General features: G+C 32.3%; 1 protein-coding gene across 3 annotated transcripts in view; it reads right to left on the minus strand.

Annotated features, from left to right (window-relative positions):
• LOC107442886 (carboxypeptidase N subunit 2) overlaps window positions 1-24456 on the minus strand; it is a 96174-nt gene that overhangs the window by 6344 nt on the left and 65374 nt on the right. For all 3 annotated transcript variants that reach the window (XM_016056561.4, XM_071181279.1, XM_043042784.2), the window contains 3 exons: window positions 23327-23867; window positions 12791-13115; window positions 5446-5608 (listed from right to left, as the gene is read on the minus strand). In XM_016056561.4, coding sequence (XP_015912047.2) covers window positions 5446-5608; window positions 12791-13115; window positions 23327-23867 — 1029 coding nt within the window. The remainder of the gene's footprint in view (window positions 1-5445; window positions 5609-12790; window positions 13116-23326; window positions 23868-24456) is intronic.

The raw sequence follows: 24456 nt of genomic DNA on the forward strand, positions 1-24456 counted from the left end.
AGACCCCATTTCTTAAAAAAAAAAAAAAAAAAAATACTTATTTTATTAGGCATGTCTAGTTCATAGCCTTATGAGGGACATTAAAATTATAATAATTCATTCTAAAGCATTTATCGTCGAACTCTTGAGTAATAAACGTTTTTCAAAAGTTTAAACATCGATATCTCCCTGAAAAATTTAAAATGGCGCAAACCTTTTAACGACAAATAAAAATTTGAGGGCCAAATGAATATTCCATTTATTTATTATTCTACTTTTGCCGTAAAATTCAATTCGAATGAGAAATAGTTATTCAAATTGTTCTTACATTATATTCTTTTGGAATACTTTTAATAGGTTGAATAAAAATAAATCTTCATGGTTGAAGAAATTTAAATTGTTAAAACAATTTTAAAGTTATAAACATCCATATAACTTATTTCATTATATCGTTACGGGAAATTTTGACAGGAAAATAAAAAACAGACTGGTTTTTTAACTCACCTTATGAGTAACACATACTGAATGAACGAAGAGGAAGCAATTATTATTTTACGGCAATGACACATAAGAAAGAAATTATTATCATACAGGCTGCCTCAAAATTATACTTCCAACTTTAACATGTAATAACACATTAAATAAATAAACTAAGTCACGTTGCGTATGCTAAGTTTACCCTATCAATAAGCTCTTTTCTCAACTCCAATACGTTATCAAAGTATTCTCTAAGTTGCCACCAAAGTTTCGAAATCTGTCAGTATAAGTTTTTATTTTATTTTTAATAACAACAACATCTATAAATAAACTAATTCATGTTGCGTATACTAAGTCTACCCTATCAATAAGCCCCTTTTCTACTCCAATACGTAAACAACGTATTCTCTAAGTTGCTACAAAAGTTTCGAAATCTGTCAATATAAGTTATTTTTAATAGCAACATCAATAAATAAGCCAAGTCATGTTGCGTATGCTAAGTCCACCCTATCAATAAACTTTCTCTTCACTCCTATACGCAATCAACTTATATTCTCTAAGCTGCTACCAAAGTTTCGAAACTTGTGAACATAAGTTTTTTTTATAACAATAACATCAAAACTTCGATTTATTTTAAAAGTGCAATTCTTTATCCCATGGCACGGTTTTTCCATTTATCAGCTCGCCATTGCTGACCGAATATTTATTGCTGGGAAATAAGTAACAGAATTAGACTCATAAAGAAACAGAATTACAGGATTAACATTGCAGCTACAATTGGCGGGTGGTATCTTCGCGTCGAAAGATAACAGTAAACAACTTATATCTTATTAAGAGTAAGAGTATGAGAACATTTCTGATATTTTAATTTTTGTTTATATATTTTTTTATTTTAACAACGTTTCATGATAAATGGACGATATAAAAGCCATTGATATGTTATGGCAGAGTTATTTTAACTTATTATTATTATTACTTTACAAAAATATGCTCCCATTTTTCAGTCTATATTTTTATGTTATAGTTCCATTTTTATGGTTTTGGTCTCTAAAATAATTCATTATACTACACTGACTGAGCAAAACTCATGGGATAGCAGGGCTCTGATTTGTGGATGGACAGCACCTGTGACCAACGCCACCTGGTGGCCTCCGCGGCGGTCTCAGTTGTGTGTTAGACATTGCTTGAAGTGACTGTGTGAGTGATCAGGTAAAATGCAACGTCGTCGTGAGTTGACGGACTTACAACGCAGCATGGTTGTGGGTGCCCGACGCATGGGACATTCCATTTCGGAAGTGGTTCAGGAATTCGGCATTCCAAGGTCAACCGTATCGAGAGTTTACCGAGAATGGGTGAATGAGGGTGTCACAGTCCACAACAGACATCATACCGGGCGTTCACAGGCCCTAAATGACCGAGACAGGCGAAACCTGAGACGAGTGGTAACTCGAGAGAGGAGAGCAAATGTGCAACAAATCAGGGCTGAATTCAACACTGGCCGTGATAGAGACGTGTCCCAGTGGGCAATTCGTCGGAACATGCGTGTTCTCGGGTATGAGAGCCGTCGCCCCACACGTGTGCCACTGCTAACCCAGCGTCATCGGACAATTCGGCGCGCATTTACCACCAATTACCACGGATGGACACTGCAACAGTGGCGTAACGTGATCTGGTCTGACGAATCACGTTATCAACTGTTCCATGCTGATGGGAGGCACCGTGAGTGGCGCACACAGCACGAAGCGATGCATCCAGCATGCCAAGTGGGCACAGTCCAGGCCGGTGGCCTATCAGTCATGGTGTGGGGTGCATTTTCGTGGCATGGAATGGGCCCCCTGGTCGTCCTGGATGCCACATTGACTGGTCAGCGGTATCTTCAGCTGCTTGGAGACCATCTCCACCCTTTTGTCATGTTTCAACACCCTGATAACATTGCTGTGTATCAAGATGACAATGCAGCCCCACATCGCGCCAATATCGTCCGTGCCTGGTACGACGAGCATGCAGGTGAGATCCAACGACTGAACCACCACGACTGTACCACCTGATATGAACCCCATTGAACATATCTGGGATGCCCTCGACGTCAGGCTCAGGGCATTGAATCCTCAACCCACGAACAGGCCAAAATCGGCTACCGCTCTGCAGGATGTGTGGTGCCAACTACCTCCGGACGTGTTCCAGAGCCTTGCAGACTCACTTCCACGCCGTACCGCTGCACTCCGCTGGGCCAGAGGGGGCCCGACCAGATATTAGGTGGGTATCCCATGAGTTTTGCTCAGTCAGTGTACATCTGTCTTAAAAACTGCTCATATTGTTTGTGAAAGTAGTAAGCAAAAAGTTTAGTTTGGCAAGAGTACATTTAAAAAAGTTCATGTCCTGATTTATACTTAATTGAGAATAAAAATTACTTTGCTACTTTAAGAACTTGCTTCTAAAATACCATATTAATTCTGTTCATTGAAGAGATTAAATAAAAATTGTAAAAAAAAATTGAAAATGACGTAGTTTTCTTTCTTGAGATATTTTCTGTAAATTTGCTCCAAATTCTGGATTTAATGATCAAAAATTACATTTTTTAAGCAGACGAACAAATTTCTACACCTATAGATTAAATTTTTTTAATCATTAAATTAAATAGTAATGCTAGTTATTAACAACTATTTTTTGTATGAATTTTGTAAGCAATAAAATTTATTTATTTATTTATTATTCTACTTGCAAATACTAAATTTCGAATGGCGGCTTTATTTCTGAAAAAAGGAGAAAAGAATAAGATAAACCCTGCTCGCACTGCATCTATCTAATCACGTTTTAACATATTTCTTCAATTTTCTTCCAACAAATGAAAACATGAGGCTATTTCTTCTTTTTGACTAGCTCATTCCAACATGACACGCTAATTTCGGCATTATCTCAAAACAAAGAAAATAACTGCAAAATATTTCGAATTTATTAACTTTAATTGCAACAAACTGTTCTATTATTCATGGACGTTGTCTGTCGACAAAGAATTTTATTATGTTAAATAAATCTTAAGTTAGATTTACAATAAAACGGAAAAAAAGGAGAAAAGAAACACCAATTTAATGTCGTTAAACAGCAAAGAAAGAAAACACAAGATTTATTTAATATCACTTCTTTAGCATTCTGGAGGAGAAAAAAAAAGTCCAAATCTTGGGAAAATCTCGAAAAAAAAAGTTCTTAATCCCCCTTTCCCCATCTCTCTGCTCCATTGATGAGTATATTACGAGAGATTCAGGCATCGTGTATAAGAAATAACCATCTATAAAATGCACGCATTTGTCATAAATTTTTGTTCCATATGCTCCTGCTTATTGTTGGAAGTTAAACTCTCTTACCTTTACAGTATGAAAAAAAAAGAAAAAAAAAATCAAAGAGCCATTTCATAAGCATGGCTGAAGTTAGAGTGCGGGTAGCAGAAGGGAGCTGACGACAAAAAAAAGCAGGTGTCACAGAGAAGGTCGATTCTGAACAGGTGTTCTACGCTGAAGAATCAGAAGCCAATGTCTTGGAGGATTCGGAAGGCCGGCTTGATTTATAATCCCGCGCTACAGAGAGCACAGCGACGTGGAATATTCTAATTTTTCTTTTGTCACATAACTTAGGGTGACATGTTACGTGTGCTCCTTTGGATGGAAATATTTATGGAATCTTTTTTTTTCTCCCTGCCGTCTGTTTCTTAAATGTGGTTTATGGATTCATTATTTTTGAAATGGAATAAAACACTTCGAACTCTGAATACACGACCACACAAATCGAAATAGACTTAACGAGACTTTTACCATGTAACCTAAAGTAAATTTTCTTCGTTCATTTTGTTTTCCTTAAAACAATACAGAATGGTTACTAAGTAATTTTGCCGGCATATCCCCAAGCATGGTATTCAGTTCCACCAATAAAACTTAGCATAAAGGTTTATATTATAAAGTATGCGAAAGCAAAAAACAATGACTAACGTGCATAAATGGGCATAATAAAGTAGGCCATGCCCGTGAAGTATTAGTTCTCTTAAGTAACACATTTTATATTCTTTCAAAAAGATTTCAATTCTTTCACTATATATTTCGTACTTCACAAAAAGACAGGCACGAAGTCATGTAGAGCATAAACTAATTATGCATCGAAGTTGCCAGGTGCACAAAACAAAAATATATCATAGTTATGTAAAATACATAAATAAATCATAAATCTTAGTTAAGTAAAAGACCTAGAAGAGAAACAATAATATTTTTATAAATTCGACGTGCGATACGGTGTATTGTATTTAATTACCTTCACATCAATTAACATTCTAACTTATGTGGAGAAACTTAGCTTGACTTTAACATGTCATCTTGTTTATAAGCGATCAGCTGGCGCTGAGGTAATAGGTCACGTCTCCGCGTATCAGCCATCATCTTCTTCTCGAGTTGCACGTGCCCAGTTGCTTTAAAAACACGCCAATTACAAATAAAAATGTGTTTTTATAATAAAACATAATTACGTGCAATCCATAAATGACAAGTATCACAATAATAGAACTTCCTAGAACACTAAGCTTGTTCACACATCACCTAGTAAACATAACATAGGCGGAGGGATACACCGGAAGTTCTCTAAACTTCTTCCGGTTTTAGGAAGCTTGTTTTTGTTTACATTCCGTCAACCATCCACACCTGTGTTTAGTTTCTGAGGTGCTATTGTATGTGGTAGGTATATAGTATACTATAGTATATAGGTGGTATAATATGTATAATACAGTTGATGTAATATAGCGTGACGTGTGTCAGGAAATGGGTAGCGAAGAGGGTAAGGTGAAGTGTGACAAAGAAAACGAAGGGTTCAAAAATATTGGAAAATAAAAAAGCGTGGCATCATTTATGGACTTAGACGACATTTTCCAACCATTTTGAGGATTAGGTTGTTGCCCTTTCCGATTCTATCCATGGTATTTATGCTTAATAATATCCTTCTATTTAACCTTACCTCCAACACTAAGACCTCGTAGAGTTGAGTTGAGATGTGTGAATGATGTTTCTGTCAATGTACTTAATGGATTTCCATCTAAGGCCAGGAGTGTAAGAAGTTGGTTTCCAATGAAAGCATCTTCTGGAATCATTTTCATTCTATTGAATCCCATGTCTAAAACCTAAATAAAGAGTATTTTTCAATAAAAATGTTATAAATCCAAATTTTGAACTAAACTTAAATTATTAAAATGAGTCAGAAAGTCGGGCTGTAGTACCACGGGCACTGAAGCTAAGATTCTTTTTTAAAATAATGTCAAGAAAGAGGACCAGAGAGTATATTATAATTAGGGGTCTCAATTAATATTTAAGGAAGAAAAAAATACGAAAACGCTATTAAAATATAATAAATCCTTCTGTGAAAGGCATAACTGAAAGCATCAAAACCCATTTAAATGTCGAGGAAACAGATAGAAGTTGAATGACAATTGTTCGAAACATTTCCAAGATTTACCAGCAATAAAACAGATTTTGTTGTTTTTTAGTTTGTCGTTTTTCTCACTAGTGATAGATACATTTTGGTAGCAACTTTGTTTCTTTCTTTCTTAAATAATAATTTGTGACCTCATCCACTTTATTTTCTGTTAAGGATTCCAAAAATATATTTTAAGGGTGTTCCTTACAGAACATCCTGCATTGAGCAACTACGCCAGTACATGGCTCCTACCCCTCAAGCTCGGTAACTAAAGTGGAAAATCTCAATGGTTGCTACTTAAAAGTTATAGTTTTAAATCTAATGGAATGGCCTTGTAAAGTTTTCATGTTCACTAAAAGCTCAATTTCATGGTCACTCTTTTATTATTTATAAAAACGGAACCATGGTTCACTCAAAAATTCCTCTACAATGGAATGATTGTTTTGATGCTAGACTGATGTATTACGCTTTTTTTCAAAAGTATTTTGATTTCGATACAAAATTAACTCTTATAGTTGGTTAATTAACTATTTCATTGATTTCAGTTGGTGTAGTTTCGTTCTTAGTAGGTTTTAGTTTATTTAGTTTTTAGTCGGTTTTAGTTGGTAAATGTAAAAATAATCCACGTGTTAAATCTATTATTCAATGTCATTTATGAAAGAAAAGAAAATTGAATTGTAAGTAGAATAAATATTTTTGAATTTAATTAATTAATTGTATCTATTATTAATATTTATTATTATTATTAATATTTATTATTAATTATTTATTTATTTTATTCTTATTTTATTTTTATTTATTTATTTCATAATCGAAAACTGCAAATAATTAATTTTTTCGATTTGAAATAATTTTGAATAATATGAAGGGAATAATTTGTTCTTTACGTATAGACTATTTTGATTTCTTGTAAGTTTGTAAAAATCGTTTGTTTTTTCTTTATCAAATTTGTTACGTCAATCACAACTGAAACTTATAAACTCCAGTTCTTCAATTTATCTTTGAAGAATTTATAGTCTTGAACTGATAAAGTGCCTTGACCTCACATAGAGATCCTAATGGTAGTAAGCACAATAACCCTCAAAATTTGTACTTGAGACAAAGTGGTGCAAGTCCCTCTGCGAATCGAGTACTTGCACCACTTTAAACAAACACCTAAGAAATTTGCACCTTATCTAAGTCACCATCTCTGTCACAACAATAAAAGGGAGAGTAATGAGACCCTTTAGCAATCTTACCATTCACTTTGATAGTTCAAGGTCCCATTAAAGATGGAAAAATGTTACACTTTTCCATTAAGACATAGGGGCAACTAAAGTGTGTGGCAAAGTTACGAGAGTAAATATTTACTAAAGGTAAAGCCATTAAAGTATATGTATTCAGCTCTTCTCTCACAGAAGGTAATGGTTAAGTAAATAGCTTGGCATGAACCTTGACTACACTTTTGTCAGAGATACGCCGGATAAGAATGAAGTTACTGCTTATCCCGTATCCCTGCATATTTTAGGAATACTTGGTTAAATTAAATGCTTAATGTAATCTATAAATGAAATAGCAAACAATTTTTTGTTGTTGTATAAAATTGGTCAGATTGAGTGTATTATGTAATGCATAAATAAAGCAGCAAACAATTATTTCTTTTAGTATAAAATTAATTAAATTGAATGCATTGGGTAGGGTATAAATAAAGTAGCAAACAATTATTTCTTTCAGTTTTTAAATTGGTTAGAGTGCATTATGTGATGTATAAATAAACTACCAAACAATTATTTTTTTTAATGTATAAATGAAGTAGCAAACAATTATTTCTTTTCATATTAAATTGATTAGATTGAATGCATTATGTGATGTAAAAATGAAGTACAACAAACAATTTCTTTTAGTATAAGATTGGTTATATTAAGTGCATTATGTAATGTATAAACAAAGTAGCAAAGAATTATTTACTTTAGTATAAAATTGTTCAGATTGAGTGTATTAGGTAATGTATAAGTGTAATAGCAGACAGTTATTTCTTTAGGTATAAAATTAATTAGATTGAATGCATTAGGTAGTGTATAAATAAAGTAGTAAACAATTATTTCTTTACGTATAAAATTGGTTAGATTGAGGTCATTATGTGATGTATGAATAAACTAACAAACAATTATTTTTTTAATGCGTAAATAAAGTAGCAAACAATTATTTCTTTTCGTATTAAATTGGTTAGATTGAATGCATTATGTGACGTATAAATGAAGTATAGCAAACAATTTTTTTTAGTATAAGATTAATTAGATTGAGTGCATTAGGTAGTGTATAAACAAGGTAGCAAAGAATTATTTATCTTAGCATAAAATTGTTCAGATTGAGAGCATTAGGTAATGTATAAATGAAGTAGCAAACAATTATTTCTTTCAGCAAAAATTGATTAGATTGAATTCATTAGCTAATGTTTAAATGAAGTAGCAAACAATTATTTCTTTTCGTATAAAATTAGTTAGATTGAGTGCATCATGTGACACTTAAATGAAGTAGCAAATAATTATTTCTTTTCGTATAGCATTGGACAATTCCATAGTAACAAATTGACAGTTAATAATAAATATAAAATGGTATTGTTTTGTAAAAAACATATAAAATTAAGAATAATTCATTCAAGGCTACATTCAGTAAGTAATCTTACAAACCATTCGATTGTATTTAAAAGTAAATAAATTCTTTAAATACTATAATTGAAATAGAAGCCGGACAAACATGAACTACATTATTTTCAGGTACTTTCATAATTAAGCTCATTACTTTTTTGAAAATGCATATTGTATTGTAAGAATAATGGATTTTATTTAGTGCGAATATTGATTTCATGAAATTTAAATAGAAGAAACATAATTTAAATAGAAGAAAAGAAATTGAACACCTGTAACCGACAGGGGCTCTAACTCATATCTTGGAAAACAGATTGTTACTACGTTATCTCGTAAATATTATAACTGATGTAGTGTCATTTACTCTATTGGTTATACTTGCTTAAGGAAATCTGTAATTCGAAATAACTTTTCAACGGAAATCTGACGACCAATCAGCATCCGATAGATTTTTTAATATAAAAATCAAAATAACGAAAAGTCAGCGAAATTGTCGTTGAATGGTCCTATTATCAAACATTTCTTTTAAAATCTGATTAATCAAAACCTAGATTACCCAATAATAAATTAAAAGTTTCCGTTTTAAGTTCACCTTTGTTTTTGGTCTAGTACATTGTTAGAGATTTTGAAGTGTATTGAACCACAACACTGTCCAAATTTGCTGTTATCTCAATATGTTATTACATTGAACCATATTATCGTGCTTCGACAACTCTATTACTCGTTGCTGCATCTCAACTTGAACAGAAATACGGTTTAATTTATTACCTTATTGTATCCCATTAGCTTCGTATTACAGTTCAAGGTTCCATATTATGGTGCAATTTTGGAGTATATTGAACCACAATATGGTTCAAATTTGCTGCTATTTCAATATGGTGTTAAATTGTACCATATTATCGCGCTTCTTTAACTTTATTATTCGTTATTACTGTTCAACTTGAAAAGAATACGGCTTACTTTAACACCTTGTTGTATCCTATTGGTGCTGTATTACGGCTTAAAGTAACGCTATTATAGTGCAACGTTGAGCAGGTTTTTTTGTTAGTATAATGTAGAGTTTTCATTGTGAAAATCTGTCTTAAAATCTGACTTAAAACACTGCAAAACTTGCTTCTTATTGTGGCAAAATAATTTGTATCTTAAAAATTGTCTTGATGCATCTTATTTTAATTAAAAACATATTTTAAAGCACGAATTTTTTTTGCTTTAAATATTATTGATAAAGTTTATTAAATTTTTAGAATTGAATATCTGCAAGTGATGTCATTGTGGATAAAACGTAGCATTCTTAGATTTAGAAGCCAACCAGGTTCAACACAGACGCATGGCTGAAAGCCCTTATATAGCAAGACGGAAAAGTGCAAAAACTGGCAAGAAAGACATTCCATTTTAGCATTTTTTTCCAGAAAAATAAAATATCTGTAACTATCAAGATTTCTTTTATAATTTTAGTCTATATACGAAACTGCCTATATTCCAAGGATAGAGTAAATATTGTTGAATAGTTTTAAAAATAATAAGTTAACTCCTCCCGGAAACTACTTATAAGTGAAATGGTTTTACTACCAGCCTTTCCTCTTTTCCGTCTCGCTTTCACCCCTGCACAGACGTGGGACGTTGCTTACAAGTATCCAATAAAATCTGATTTAAATCACATGGTTGGGGCTAATCATGTATTCTTCTTTTCGAAATGCAAGTACCCAGTTGCGTGTGCTGTATTCTTTTGGACACAGTCTTTTGAGCAAAGATATTTATGCATGACATATTGTTCGAATTGTTTTCAATTTTGAACTCTTGTTTTGGAATAAAATTTGAACTTGTTTTCTTATTTTAGCTTACAAACTGTGGTATAGGAGCATTTTGCATTTTGTGTAAACAAAAAGGGAGAAAAAACCAAATAAAAAATAATTACTCTTATAAAATTCATACGTTTCCACTTAGGTTTAACGTTGTTTTAAAGTATCTGAGAATTCTACATCAGGGAGCGAAATTACCACTACCCAGCTCGCCAAGCGTTTACAGTTCGCCAAACATCAGAAAAAATATGCGATTAAATTTAGCCTTCTAAAATATTGTGCTGATAAACAGCACCATATTTTTCCAAGAGATTACTCTAGATAAATATTAAAAACTGTGAGCAAGAGTTATAGCCTTTTCTACTCTTTAACATTGGACAACAAACAACCTTAAAATATTAATAATCTGACCTAATATACATGTACTAATAATCCTGAAAAATATGAAGAAACCACTTTCTCATTCTATAACATTAGACGGCAACAGCATCAGAATATCAACAACCAGAAAAATATGAAGAAAGAATTTTTCTGAAACATTTGGCGACAACAACCTTAAAATATCTCATCTGTGTAGTGCCATACATTAGGAAAAGTCGCAACATACAGAATTTTAATGTGATTTCTTAACCACCTAAGAAACAGCCTCTAAAAACAGTAGATGACGAACAGGTGTTAAAGACCTCGTCACACTTTTGATGTGAACTGTCAACACGAAGCTGTTAATGGTCAATTGCCCATCAAATTACCGCACTTCCTTCAACACACTTCGGTTCATTTTTTGGGGGGTAAAAAACATCATTATTTAATAGCTGCAGTAGTAAAAACAGCATTAAAAATACTTTTCAGCAGGAGCAAAAATTAATTAAGAGAAATCAAAACAAATCAAGTTATTTTGTATTGAAAGCAGTTATCGAAATAAATAACTCATATCATTAAGCATTGAAATCCCTAGAAATATAACATTAAAAATATAGCTGCTTGATTTTGCATTAGCTATATACCTTCATCAGCAATGCGGCAAATTAGTTATAGAAAATTATCTATTAATATATAGCTTCTGTATAGTATGTCAACGCAGATAAAATGTGTATTAATGGAAATTCAGAAATATTGCGAATGGTCTTATGACCACATCTGTAATCAGTATGATTTTAAATAGCTTTTTGTAAACATACATGTGTAAAGTTTAGTAATTGTTAGCTTTTTGCCATGTTTTAATGTACGATTTAAAGTTTTCTATTATGTTTCTGCTCTTTGTTATTACTTGGACAATCAACAAGGAAGTTACTTAGTTACGTTTCTGTAACCAAGGAAATACTTCGAAGCTATGTTTTAGAAACGTTACATTCAGTACTGCACGGAATACTTTTGGTTTGTAGTGTAATGTAGCATTTAGTAAAAAGTTAGGTACTGAAAAATCTGCTTCTTTTATACAACTAATTTTCAAATGTGCAAAAATAGAAGGAATTCAGAAAGGTTGCAAGTGTTTTTATCTTTTATTTTTAGTAGCTTTGTGATGGAATAGTTAATGAAGATCTTCCTATTGGAAAATTGCTTCTCTTATATACATCAACACATTTTAAATTATTATGAATAGGAATTTAAAAATTAAATACTAATATTTGGGTGCTTAAGGTAGTAATTGATTGGTGAAAAAAATAAACTAATAAATTATTTAATTAAAGTAACTAAATGAGTAATTCGAATCAAAATTAATACACAACATTTAATTAGTGATTAGAATCAATGAATTTGAACCATTTCATGTTATTTAATAATTTAAGAGTACATAATTTAACGAATCAAAAATATATCATTTGATGATTTAGCATTGTATCAATGGTTCAAGAATATATCGTTTAAAAATTTAAGGATATATCATATAATGAGACAAAAATGTATCACATAATGTTCTAAGATCTAAGTTGTGACAGCTTGTTTAAAAAGTAAAGGCGGCCTGTACACATTGCTGATCACATTATCATTATCATTACATTGGTCACGAAAATGCGGAGCCTTAACCTCCATTACCTATCTAGCCCACAGTGTGCTGTTACGGAAATACTTCACTGTACAATTTATTTCACATAATATACCATTTAATGATTCAAACTATACAATTTAATGACTCAAAATATATCATTAAATGATTTGAAAAGACACCAATTAATGCTTCAAAATGTACTATTTAATGATCTAGGAATATATAATTTATTATTCTAAAATCTATTATTGATTGACAGTTATACAATTTAAAATTACCCTTCTTTTACTTTAAATGCCAAAATATAAGTTAAAATTGTTAAATATGAAAGAAAATACAACTTTACCTTCTTATTACTTTAATGATTCAAAGAATATCATTAAATATTCAAGAATATATCACTCAATTATTTAGAAAATATATAGCTTAAAAAATCATGAATGAATCGTCTAATGATTCAATTTTCTCAAACTCACCCTCAGTTGAGCGAGTGGTCTGATGGCCAAAGTTGGAAATTCCTCAATTTTGTTGTTGAGTAAGGAAAGTGAACTGAGTGTTCCATTGAGGCCATTGAATGCTCGAGGGTCAACGTAGCTGACCATATTTCTTTCGAGTGTCAAGGCGGTCAGTTGTTTGAGGTTCTGGAATTCATCCGGTAAAAGCTGAGCGAACTTGTTTTGAGAGATGTCCAGGAAGGAGAGTTCCGAGAGTTGTTTGACTGCGTTGGGCATCTGGATTTGTCCTGTCCCTTTCAAATTCAGGTTATGCAGTGAAGCCTCTAATCCTTTGAAAGCTGAGTCACTGCAGGAAAAAAAAAACACATTGCATCATGATCAGAAAATAAGGGGATATTTCTGTATCGTGATCTGTGGTGCCAACTACAACCAACAATGCGCCAAATAGATTTAAAATTTGAAATTTTGTCTTTTAGGAAGAAAAAAAAATGCATAGGCCTAATAGTAGCTACAAGTTACTCTTCAAGTTGGAGCTCTTCTGATTCTTTTTTCTTTTCTTTTTTTTTTTAAGTTTCTTTTGGGGCACTGCTTGGAAGTTGCCTGGCGATTATTCCGTCGCAGATCACGATATATTTTATTTTATAACAGTCGTTGAAAAACCGATCCAATTTTTGGATTTACAACTACTAATATTTTACACCACAACCTTGTAATTTTGAACCCAATCCAGAAGACAAGGGAACTCCTAGATCAAGTATTGGGAGAAATTTACCTTCGTGGAGGACTTTTTGATGGAACTGACCTGCATTTGCGCTACATGGAAAGGAAGACCTCGAGAACCTCCCATGGTTAGCCTGACGGCAAAGGGACTCTAACGCATGATCCGTCTACCACGGAGGATATTTCACGTCAACACTGGGGTTGCAAGCCGGATGCAGATTCGTATTCACCAGCCATACCTGGGATTCGAACCAGGTTCACCTTATTGGAAGGTGAACGCTCTATCCCCTGAGCCTCTGTGGCTCACATGTTTACATCTAAGTCAGGGCATGAAATTTCAGTTTCAAAGACATTAGTCGAACTAAAAGCTTTACTCGCCACTATTTACCATTCAAGAGAAATAAGAGCAAGTCTTAAAATGGTAACAGATGAACGTTTTGGTGACCTAGAGCATAAAAAAATATAAATTTGAAAATCGAGATAATTTACAGTATTAATAATTTTAAATTAAAATAAAATGTTCTTAAAGTTTTAATGTTTCCAGAAGTAAGGGTTTGAAAGTGAAAAGTGGGGGTGATAAAGTATTTTTTGTTCTAAATAGAATGAAAATTCATTCACTTGATATCAAATCACCTATACTTTCCGTTTTACGGAGGCATAATAATCTAAGTGCATAAAGTTCAATTTTAAAATAAAACATTTTAAAAAACGAAACTTAATTGCCAACCTTAATCATTTGATCGCAAATGGCGAGCTGGCGAGTGGGAATTTCGCACCCTGATCTAAGTTGAAATAAATATACTGCACCAAACACCTCCTAGAAGCGAGAAGGCGTCCGAACGGATCAATTTTGTAGTCCGACGTAACGAACACAAACTTGCGCAGTGGGAGATAAATAAATAAAAAATATCACAAACTTTGTACTACTAAACAAGGCAGCGGGAGAAATACGAGAGATGTTTCTACGCTCGGACTACTAAGGGATCGGATTTCTCGTTTATCGTAGAGTCTGGTATTTTTTTTTTTCTTTTTTTTTTTTTTTCAAGAACAAAAAGATTCCTCGTGCACCACTGAAAAAGTACAACACGAGGCTTACAGACTTGAGAAAGTGATATCAAACAATGTTGGATATTTAAACAGAAATACATAGTAAAAGGGCATGTAAAATTTAGAAAAGAAGAAAAAAAATAATAATAATAATAAAAAAAAATAAAGAAAGAAATAAGAATAATAACATTAGCAAAAAGGATGAGAAAAAATAAAAATAAAAAAAAGCATAGACTCTGACTCTGACTCTCAAGTAGACTCTGGTATGGCTGGACGCTTTCTCTCTTCTAGGAAGTGTTGTTGCACAGACGTGCTTACAATGGAAGTATTCATGTAAATATTTTGTGGCAACTTTTAGAATAGCCAAATTATGTAATAAAATAATAATATTTTAAAATAGCATCATATATTCAAAAATTAGCTTAAGTGCAAAATGGTGCTATTAAAGTTTTTTCTTTTAAAAAAAAATCATAGAAATTCTGAGTAACAAAGGTCGAAAATCGTTTTTAATAAAGTAGACTGAATCTCATGATTTCACTGTAAAAAATCTAATTAGATACTGTTTTTCATTAAAAAAATGTTAAGGCTAATACTGGAATATGTCACAATTTTTTTTTCCAAATGTGATACTTATAAATAAGCCGACCGGCCTGTGTAGAGGGCAGGGAACTGTCCTTGCATCAGAAAGGTTCTGGGTTCGAATCCCGGGCAAGGCATAGATGTTCTTTCCTTCTCTGCGGATGTTAACACAGGTGGGCATTGGAAAAAAAACGCTTATAAATAAAACTGTGCCTTAATAATTTTATCGAATAAATCTTTAACAGATTTTCGAATTTTTCCTCTTAATAACAGCGCAATACACAGAGACATTTTTCTTTCTTGAAAATAGTAGTGTTTTTCAATAATAACGCAAGAAAATATGACTTTACTGCTCCTAATCCATTTTTGCTTTACATTGCCGGCTTAAGTTGCAAGAACCACACTTGAAGGGAAGAAAGGTTTTCGTGAATTCGTCATCAAGGTAGAGAAAATGGTTACAAGAAGTATGGCATTATACATTTTTGTGAAAACAAAAACATTTTAACTCAACTGATTAAATAATTTTACATTATTTGTTTTTACATTTCTTCGTATCTTTTTAGACAAAGTTAGTAAACTTACAATAATTATTGTTATGATCTCAAGTTTCCTTATAACACAGAATTAAAGTAAAAAAAAAATTTGAAATATGGTCTATAACGTAGCGCATTGTTTCAGAATATGTTAAAATAATATAACGTTATATGGAAGATGACATGGAAGGTGATAGTAAAGAATATAAAAAAAAAGTGAAATTATTTTTGAGCGACCTCATTAATTTATTTCTATTTCCTTCGCTTATGCAGATTTTGTGGAGCAATGCTTGCAGAGGAAAAATGACCAATACGATTAGAAACGTAAATGATGCGTTTTGAATTCAAAGCTAAAATTAATAATTAAGGCGCAATTTTGCATCAAATGCGATGCGTTAAGTAAAACGTTTATTAAACTATTTTTTGAAAATCATCATTGAACTTAATTATGATTTTAAATGTTAACTCAAATATAGGGGAAAATATCGAATTCATTTTATGAATAAAAATTGTAAGTTGGAAGATTTTTTTCAAATTTATTTAATTGAGTGAATATTAAGTTATGAACGCTTAATTCGGTACAAATATCCTCATAATTAGAATAGCTGAATATAAATTTTATTTTTAAATATACATCAAAATATCAAAGTAACGCAAATGCTCGTCACAACTTGGACGGATAAAAAAATGTACCGTAAAACCGGGGTAAGTTGGTCAATTTTTAAAATATGATTTTTGTTCAACTTGACACAATCAGATCTAAACCTTCACTTTTGACGATTCAGCAATCTTCGATCAAATATTGACGTATATTTTGACTCTAAGTTTCGATAGGTGGCTCTTGATAAAAACATGGACTCTCAAATATTTGATGAAACTGCTTTTTCACTCTCACGTCATCTCATTGCATTCTGGGAGTTTTCCAATTCTTTCTTGATCTGATTAAAACAATTTGACTGTAAGATGGGATGATACAGGGGTAAGTGTGTTTTCTTCCCGAGTTCATATCCTGGAGATGTCTGTGAACTCATTCTCTCTTAATCCTTTTGAACATTCGGTTTTATTTCCAAACTATTTAAGTTAAATCTAATATGTGGCAATAAACCAGATGTTTTTCACAAAATTCCTAACCTTTAAAGAGAGAGATTTCCTAAATGTGACGTAATGTTAGTTAAAAATGCAGTCACGAATTTTGAATACCCATTTTTTCTCGAATGAAAATTTTAATCTTAAATTTTCCTGACAAAGCACTTCAGATTTTTTCTTACGATCAAAACTAATTTCAGTTCCCTTTCAAGAAATTTCTTTAAAATACTGTTTCTTTTATCCTATATAATGTTTTATAATTTATGTTTTTGGAGCACATTTAATATGCTTATTTAATATAGAAAATATGCGTTAACTATCACCCTCAAGAATATCTTTTAAGGCGGACATCAAATAAACAAAATTATGAGAACAACCAATTTACTTATCTTCCTTTCTAACAATCAATCAGTTTTAAAGAATTTTTTTATAATAATTTATTTCTCTTCACTAAATTAAACATTATCTTGTTAAGATCTATTCTAGGAAAGAAACATGACCTCAAATATTCAGTATCATTTATTTAATATTTAACTATAAAAAAAAAACTTTTTTTTCTCTGAATTTATTACCAAGCTAATTATTTAAGAGATTGTATCTGTCAATCAAATTCTATATTCCACGCCAGAGTCATTAACATATTCAAGTCGTTAAAATGCAGAGTCATACCTTCTACGCTAGTGACCTGAACTCCATGTAATTATCTTTTGAAATTGTTGTAGAATCTATGATCTCCTTTTTACACATCAATGAGTTTTAAAGTTATTAAGTAATTGTAAATTAAATCTATGGGAAAAAAATAACTTCAACTTCCTCTCGGTTCACCATCTGGGATAGACACAATTATTTAGTTTCATCAAAGATTTAAATATTGAATGATATTAAATTAAATGTAGTTGAAATTATAACTGTAAAAAATAAATAGAATTAGTCATTTGATTAATATCTCAATTTATAGTGAAGAAAATAATAAAGCTGAAAAACTACACTGTATACTCTATTTTTCATTTTTAATGTAGTAATTTTTAAACACTGCAAAGAATACTGACTGTAATGACAGTATTTTTTTTTAAAGATCAACCATGTTTGAATCCCAGCGATGGCTGGTCGATACGAATTCCGCACCCGACTCGCATCGACCACAATGCTGACATAAATGTATCCTCAATGTTGACAGATCATGGATTAAAGACCCCTTGACGTCCGGCTAACCGCGCAATGTTTTCGTGGTTTTCCTGTCCATTTAACGCAAATACGGTTTAGTCCAATCAAAAAAGTCCTCCACAAAGGCAAATTTCTGCTTGATCCAGGAGTTCCCTTGTCTTCTGGATTTGATTCAAAATCACAAGGCTACGGAGGTGGACATTGGTAGACGTAAACTCAAAATTGAGTCAGCTGTACAACGACGGTGATAAAATAAAAGGAACATATTTTGAGTCATGGTGGCCAGGGCACTTACCTCCCGATGAAATGACCCAGGTTCGAATCCTAGGTATAGTTGGTTGATATAAATTCTGCCTCCTGCTTGCACCGGCGGCAGTGCTTATGTAAAATATCCTACGTGGTAGACAGATAATGGGTTAGAATAACCCTTGCTGTAGGGCTAGCCGTAGGAAGTTTTCGTGCTTTTCCTCTCCATGTAACGCAAAACGTGTTAGTTTCACCAAAAAGTCCTCCATGTAAGCTAGTTTGATCCAATACTGGTTTCAGAAGTCCCCTTGTCTTTTGAATACGGTTCAAAATTACAAGGATACTGAGTTGGACATTAATAGTCGTAAACTCAACGTCATAAAATAACGGTTATAAAATATAAAATAAAAATTTACTATCCATATTTAAACCGAAATACTTTGAGACCGAGAATTTTTCATAGAAGCTAATTACTAAAAATATAAAAATTAACACAGATTATTTGAAATTCTCTATTGCGACCATTTTATCGCAACTTTCAACGGTCAGGAAGGTTCATTCACTTCTCACAGAACATATACAATTATAATAAATTAGTAATGTTTTTATATAATAGATTATAATTAAACTGAATGCAAATGTGACAACGATAAGAGTGATAAACATAATAAAATGATTTTAGCCGTCATATACATCACCCGACCCAGTAAGTAAAAGTTATGGTCTTTTAAGGGTTGAGGCAAAAATTCACGGTCACCTCTCTTAAGCTTACTGAAAAAAAATCAATAGGTTTATCCTTCGACTAGAATACTCCTCTACAACTTTGGAGGGCCAGACTACCCCCTCTCTCGCTCGCTACGTCCCTGAAATCATTGCATATTAAATTCATGACATAATCCCGTACCCTTTAGAAAAATACAAAGCGATTCCATGTATGATAGAAAGAGAATAATTTAATTGCATAGTATGTTAATTTAATTTATTGGCTTTCTGTATTATTTCACAAGTAAGAGCCATTTATCAGTTTGACTTAGCAATGTTAATTGCATAGNGAAGGATTATAAAACAATTTGCTTACATTTTAATGGGAAAACTGAGACCGATCAGCCTGAATAAGAAGTTGGCGGGCCGCACAATATGTGTTGGCCGGCCACATGCGGCCCGCCAGTTGGACAGCCCTGGACTAGAGTATTCCTCTACAACTTAGGAGGGCCAGACTACCCCCTCCCTCGCTCGCTACGCCCTTGAGTTCATTGCATATTAAATTCATGACTCAATCCCTTACCCTTTAGTAAAATACAAAGCGATACCACGTATGATAGAAAGAGAATAATTTAATTGCATAGTATGTTAATTTAATTTATTGGTTTTCTGTATCATTTCACAAGTAAGAGCCATTTATCAGTTTAACTTAGCAATGATAATTGCACAGTATGTTAATTTAATTTATTGGTTTTCTGTATTATTTCACAAGTAAGAGCCATTTATCAGTTTAACTTAGCATTGTTATTTGCATAGTATGTTAATTTAATTTGTTGGCTTTTTGTATCATTTCACAAGTAAGGGCCATTTATCAGTTTAACTTAGCAATGTTAATTGCCCAGTAAAGCTGATGCAATTAACAACATTCTTCCTTCGTTGTCAACTTTAAGGGAATACGTTGTTCACGTTACTTAGTATTTAAAATTAATTTATATAAAAGAGTAATTTTTCCGCAAGAGAGTACAATATTAAAAATATTTAAACAAAGGATTTTTTTAAATAAATGAAATGGAGAGGGTTCTGATTAAGAGTAATTAAATATGTTAGGAATTGTCTATTGTCCACTGCTTATTTTAAATAATCCAAATCAAAAAGTATGGCTCCACATTTGGACTGAACGAAGGACACGGTATCCAGTAGATCGCAAAGGTCAGCTTGCGAAAGGACCGAGGATGTATGATGTCGGTCCTCGCTAAATTGTTCGACCATGATGTGCTCGACTTCGCATGCAGCTCTTCGGGGCTTATCAAAGTGGGAAAGCCATCCCCTCAGCTGAGGATCAAAACTGTGATGGTATATCTTCGAATCATTCTCAGGGATGTATTCCAGACCATCACCGAGCAGCGGTGACTCAGGAGATAGAGCGTTCGCTTCCCAATGAGGAGACACAGGTTCGTACCCCAGAGGTAGCTGTTAGATATTAATTCTTCTCCTGGCGTTGCTCTAAACACATTGCTGACATAAAATGTCCTCAGTGGTAGACGGACCACAGTTTTGAATCTCTTTGCCGTTGGAGTTATCGTGGGAGGTTTTTGTAGTTTTCCTCTCTATGTAAAGCAAATGCGGGTTAGTTCCTTTGAAAAAACCTCCAGGAGGACTAGTTTGTTTCTATACTTGATCCAGGAATTGCTTTGACTTCTGGATTGACTTCAAAAATACTAGGCTACAGAGTTGAACATTGATGTGCGTAAACTCAGAATTGGGTTGATCAAAGCCGGTAATAAAATAAAATAAAATAGCACATTGTGGAACGTTAGTGCGTCATTAAAAAAATACTACTACTAAAGTGTGTGAACCAGAATTTTTCCCAAAATTTTCAAATGCATCATTTAATTTTAAAACGTATATAGTTTCCAGAGCTTTATCATTTACGTTTATCCATTCCTCAATAGCTCAAATTTTCAATTCTTATTATTATAATTTTCAATTAGCATTTTAAGTACTTTAAAACGCAAAAGAAAATTAAAAATTAACAAAAGTAAGTTTATTAATTTCCAGACAGCAAGCATATCTGTCATTTTCTTGAAGTCTAAATGGAAGGGCGTGTCTTTTCTGCTTAAGGCAACTAATATTACCTGGCAAAGTCTATTCTGCCAAACAATTGAAAAATTAAAGTAAGTGCATCACAAAAGATTTGCATTTACGTTGCTTTTTCAATTGCACGTCAGAGTCTTAAATGCAATTTTAGAAATTAAATTGTATTTATACTGTATTTATTTATAGTTCATATAAAACTATGTAGAAATTCAATCATTTGAAATTAATTGTTTAAAAAACGTTTAAAACAGCAACAAAATGATTTGAGTTCAATTGTTAAACTCTTCTAAATACTGAAGTAGATTAAGTAAAATACGTCAAAATTTTTTCAAGGTTATGATTTCACTTGAGCTAATATTTTTTTATGCCTTGTCCAGTTATATAAAATGTCGAACCCTTTTAATTAGCATTTTTGTGTTTGACTTTTTTATAGTCGTTGCTGAAAGCAATGATTGAATCAAAATTATAGAGAAGTGGTCGGNGTTAAAAGGGTGAAAGAGAGAAAGAAATTTTGCAATATCAAAATGTTACAATTTTCAGAGTTAAAAGTTCTATTTTTCTTTTTTGTGGCTCGCCATAAATTTGTAACGTTGTTTAAGTTTCATCTTTCGTCAAATTATTTTACACTTTATAACTCCCTGTCCTCAGTTTGGCTTGATTCCTCTGATTAATTACAAAATAATGGATATTTCTCTATGCTGGAGGCTACTGCTGTTCCAAAACCTCTTAAATTAGAATTGGATTTAACAGGTTGAGATATCCCTTACCTCACGCCACCATGTTTTATTGTAAAATAAAATCTAAGTAGCTAGATACATCGCAGTTTTTCTTGTTTCAAAATATTCTGCACATGAATCTCGATTGTTGCTTTTTCATCCCAATTTTACGTCATTTTATTTCAAATTTATTTAATCCCTTAAAAAGATATGGAATTTTGTTTCGAAAGGAAGCTTTTTCTTTCTTCTTTCTTATGTCCTTCCGAACAGCGCACATACAATCATTTTCGTCAATGAACTGAAATTGACATATTTAAAGGCAATGATAACTATGACTTGCAAAAGTATTTAAAAACGAAGATTTTACAATAGCAGCAATACTTACGGAAGTTCTTGAAATTAAATTATTTTATCTTGTGGTATTTGGATTTTATATCAAATGAATACAGATAGAATTGAACCGAATGTAGTATTTAAAGAACGCCGAATCCAACAAAATATGATGTTTCAAACAATAGGTTTTGAAACAGTACTACAAAGAATGCTAGTATCCAGTTTAAATAGATGAAAAAACATCAAAAATATACAAATGTAATCAACGAAAGCAATCTATCCATATTGTTACTTTGATGTATGCGCTAAAATTGTTAACTAACACCATTTCCTGCTTATCTAGGTAAATGTCATTTATCTTGCACTGATGGTGAATACTGAGTAAAAAAGTATTAATATTTTTTTATTAATAACGACTCTTCCATCTAATCCGGTAAATGTTGACATTCATATTGCACTGATAGGGAATGCTGTATAAAAAGAGACTATTAATATTTCTCAATTGTTACCCTTACTCAGTGCATGTCGAATATCGACTTTAGATAGCGTAAATGCACGTATTGATATTCAACACAAGCAATTTAATCGACATTCAATATCAGTGTTTGCTAAATAACGACATTTACGCGTGTAAGTAATAAATAATGATAAATAACAAATATTTCTTCTCCAAAGCTAACAATTACAGTGTTTTACACTAACAAATATGCATAATATATTATATTAAAATGAACGGTTTTTTTCAGGAATTTCTTTTTAAACAATTCATTCTAAGCAGGAGAGTCAAACTAACCTTCTGACCCAGAATTTTTATTTAACATATTTTCAGACTTTTTTCTCTCATTATTTTGTATTAATTTAGGTTAAAATAAGTGAAAATATTATATTTAGAATTTTAATAATTTATGGTAATGCAAAGCACATGGAATACCGGTGTCTGCATTTAATGGTAACATTTTTCAAACACGGCTCATTTGCAAACAATACTTTTTCAAATTAGCAGTCATTTAGATCTAAGAGAAGCAGTAAATCATAGTTGAAATTTCTTTAATTTACAAAATCAATCATTTATAAATTTTTGAATGTGAATGAAAAAAAAATTCTTACTGGGTTTTTGCATTTTATATTTTATTATATAATAATAATCTGTGAGATTATCGGATATTTTCGATAATCTCACAGACTCTTTAGCAACTATTGGACCGTTTTTTTATAATTAAAACACTAAAATATATTTTTATTGTTTTAATTAAAGCGTCTGAAAAAAATATGTAAAAGGTACACCGCTGTTTTATTTTCACCAAAGGAATTAATTAACTTAAATAAATACTTACCTAATTTTCAAAGAATTATCAGCTAATTTAAGTGTTGTGAGTGTTAATCCACTGAAAGCCAAATCAGGTACTTCTGTGATACGATTCCGAGATAAATCCAGCTCTTTTAAATTATTCAGTCTTTTCAGCGACTGTGTTGGCACGTCTGTTAATTCATTCATTTCCAAATTCAAACTACTTAGGGTCCTTTCTAGACCTTGAAAGGCCATCGGAGACACACTATTTAAACCGACACTGGACAGCTGTATAGCTCGAACGTCAAGACCACTGAATACACCATCATCCAGGCTCAATATGGACCCATTGACCACAGCTAACAGATCTAGTGGAGGTTTGGACTGGAGGGCCTCCACTAGTCTGGTAAGTTCTATAGAACCACATTGAACAGTCAGTCGAAGGTTACCACCTGTACCACAGACACATCGGATTTGAAGATCATCATACTGGGGAGGCCAATCACATGCTGCATGGCAAAATGGTGCTCCTATGGTCACAAGCAGCAGGCAGAGGTTGCGAAGAGTAGTCCTCAGTAAAGGCATGCCTGCAAAATAGTATAAACTTAAGCATTGGTGTCATTTTGGATGTGCATCAAGGGACATGTGGGCGAAGTGTGACCTTGTCACACTTATGAGGTAACTGAGACGTGCTCTTTTCTTTGGGCGGATGGGGTTGAAAGTGTTAGTTTTACTACCTGGTCGTTTTCCCTTCAAACGCCTTTCACTTCCATTTGAGGCACGCCCTGCTTATAACTGTAAACAATAATACTAATTTTTGCCAAACATGTAACTACTTATTGATGCTAATAATTTTTTGTTTTTATGTCCAGGAAGTGAAGACAGTGACCCAAAACCTTAACAAATCTCTTTATGAGAAATGCAAAAAAATAGTCTTTTAATGAGCATGAAATTAAATACTTAAAAATTTTAGCGAAATTACTAGTATCTCAAATTAGCTGTTAATATTAAACTATTTAAATTGAATTAACACGCAGTTGCAGGATTCCTTACAAATCTCTTTATGCGAAACATCAAAGAAGACTTTCATTAAATATGAAATTAGTGCTTTCAAATTTTTCTAAGATGGTTAATGATAAATAACTAATATCACAAATTACTGGTAATTATTTAAAT

The sequence above is a fragment of the Parasteatoda tepidariorum genome, chromosome 5 (assembly GCF_043381705.1).
Source record: "Parasteatoda tepidariorum isolate YZ-2023 chromosome 5, CAS_Ptep_4.0, whole genome shotgun sequence".
Lineage (NCBI taxonomy): Eukaryota > Metazoa > Arthropoda > Arachnida > Araneae > Theridiidae > Parasteatoda > Parasteatoda tepidariorum.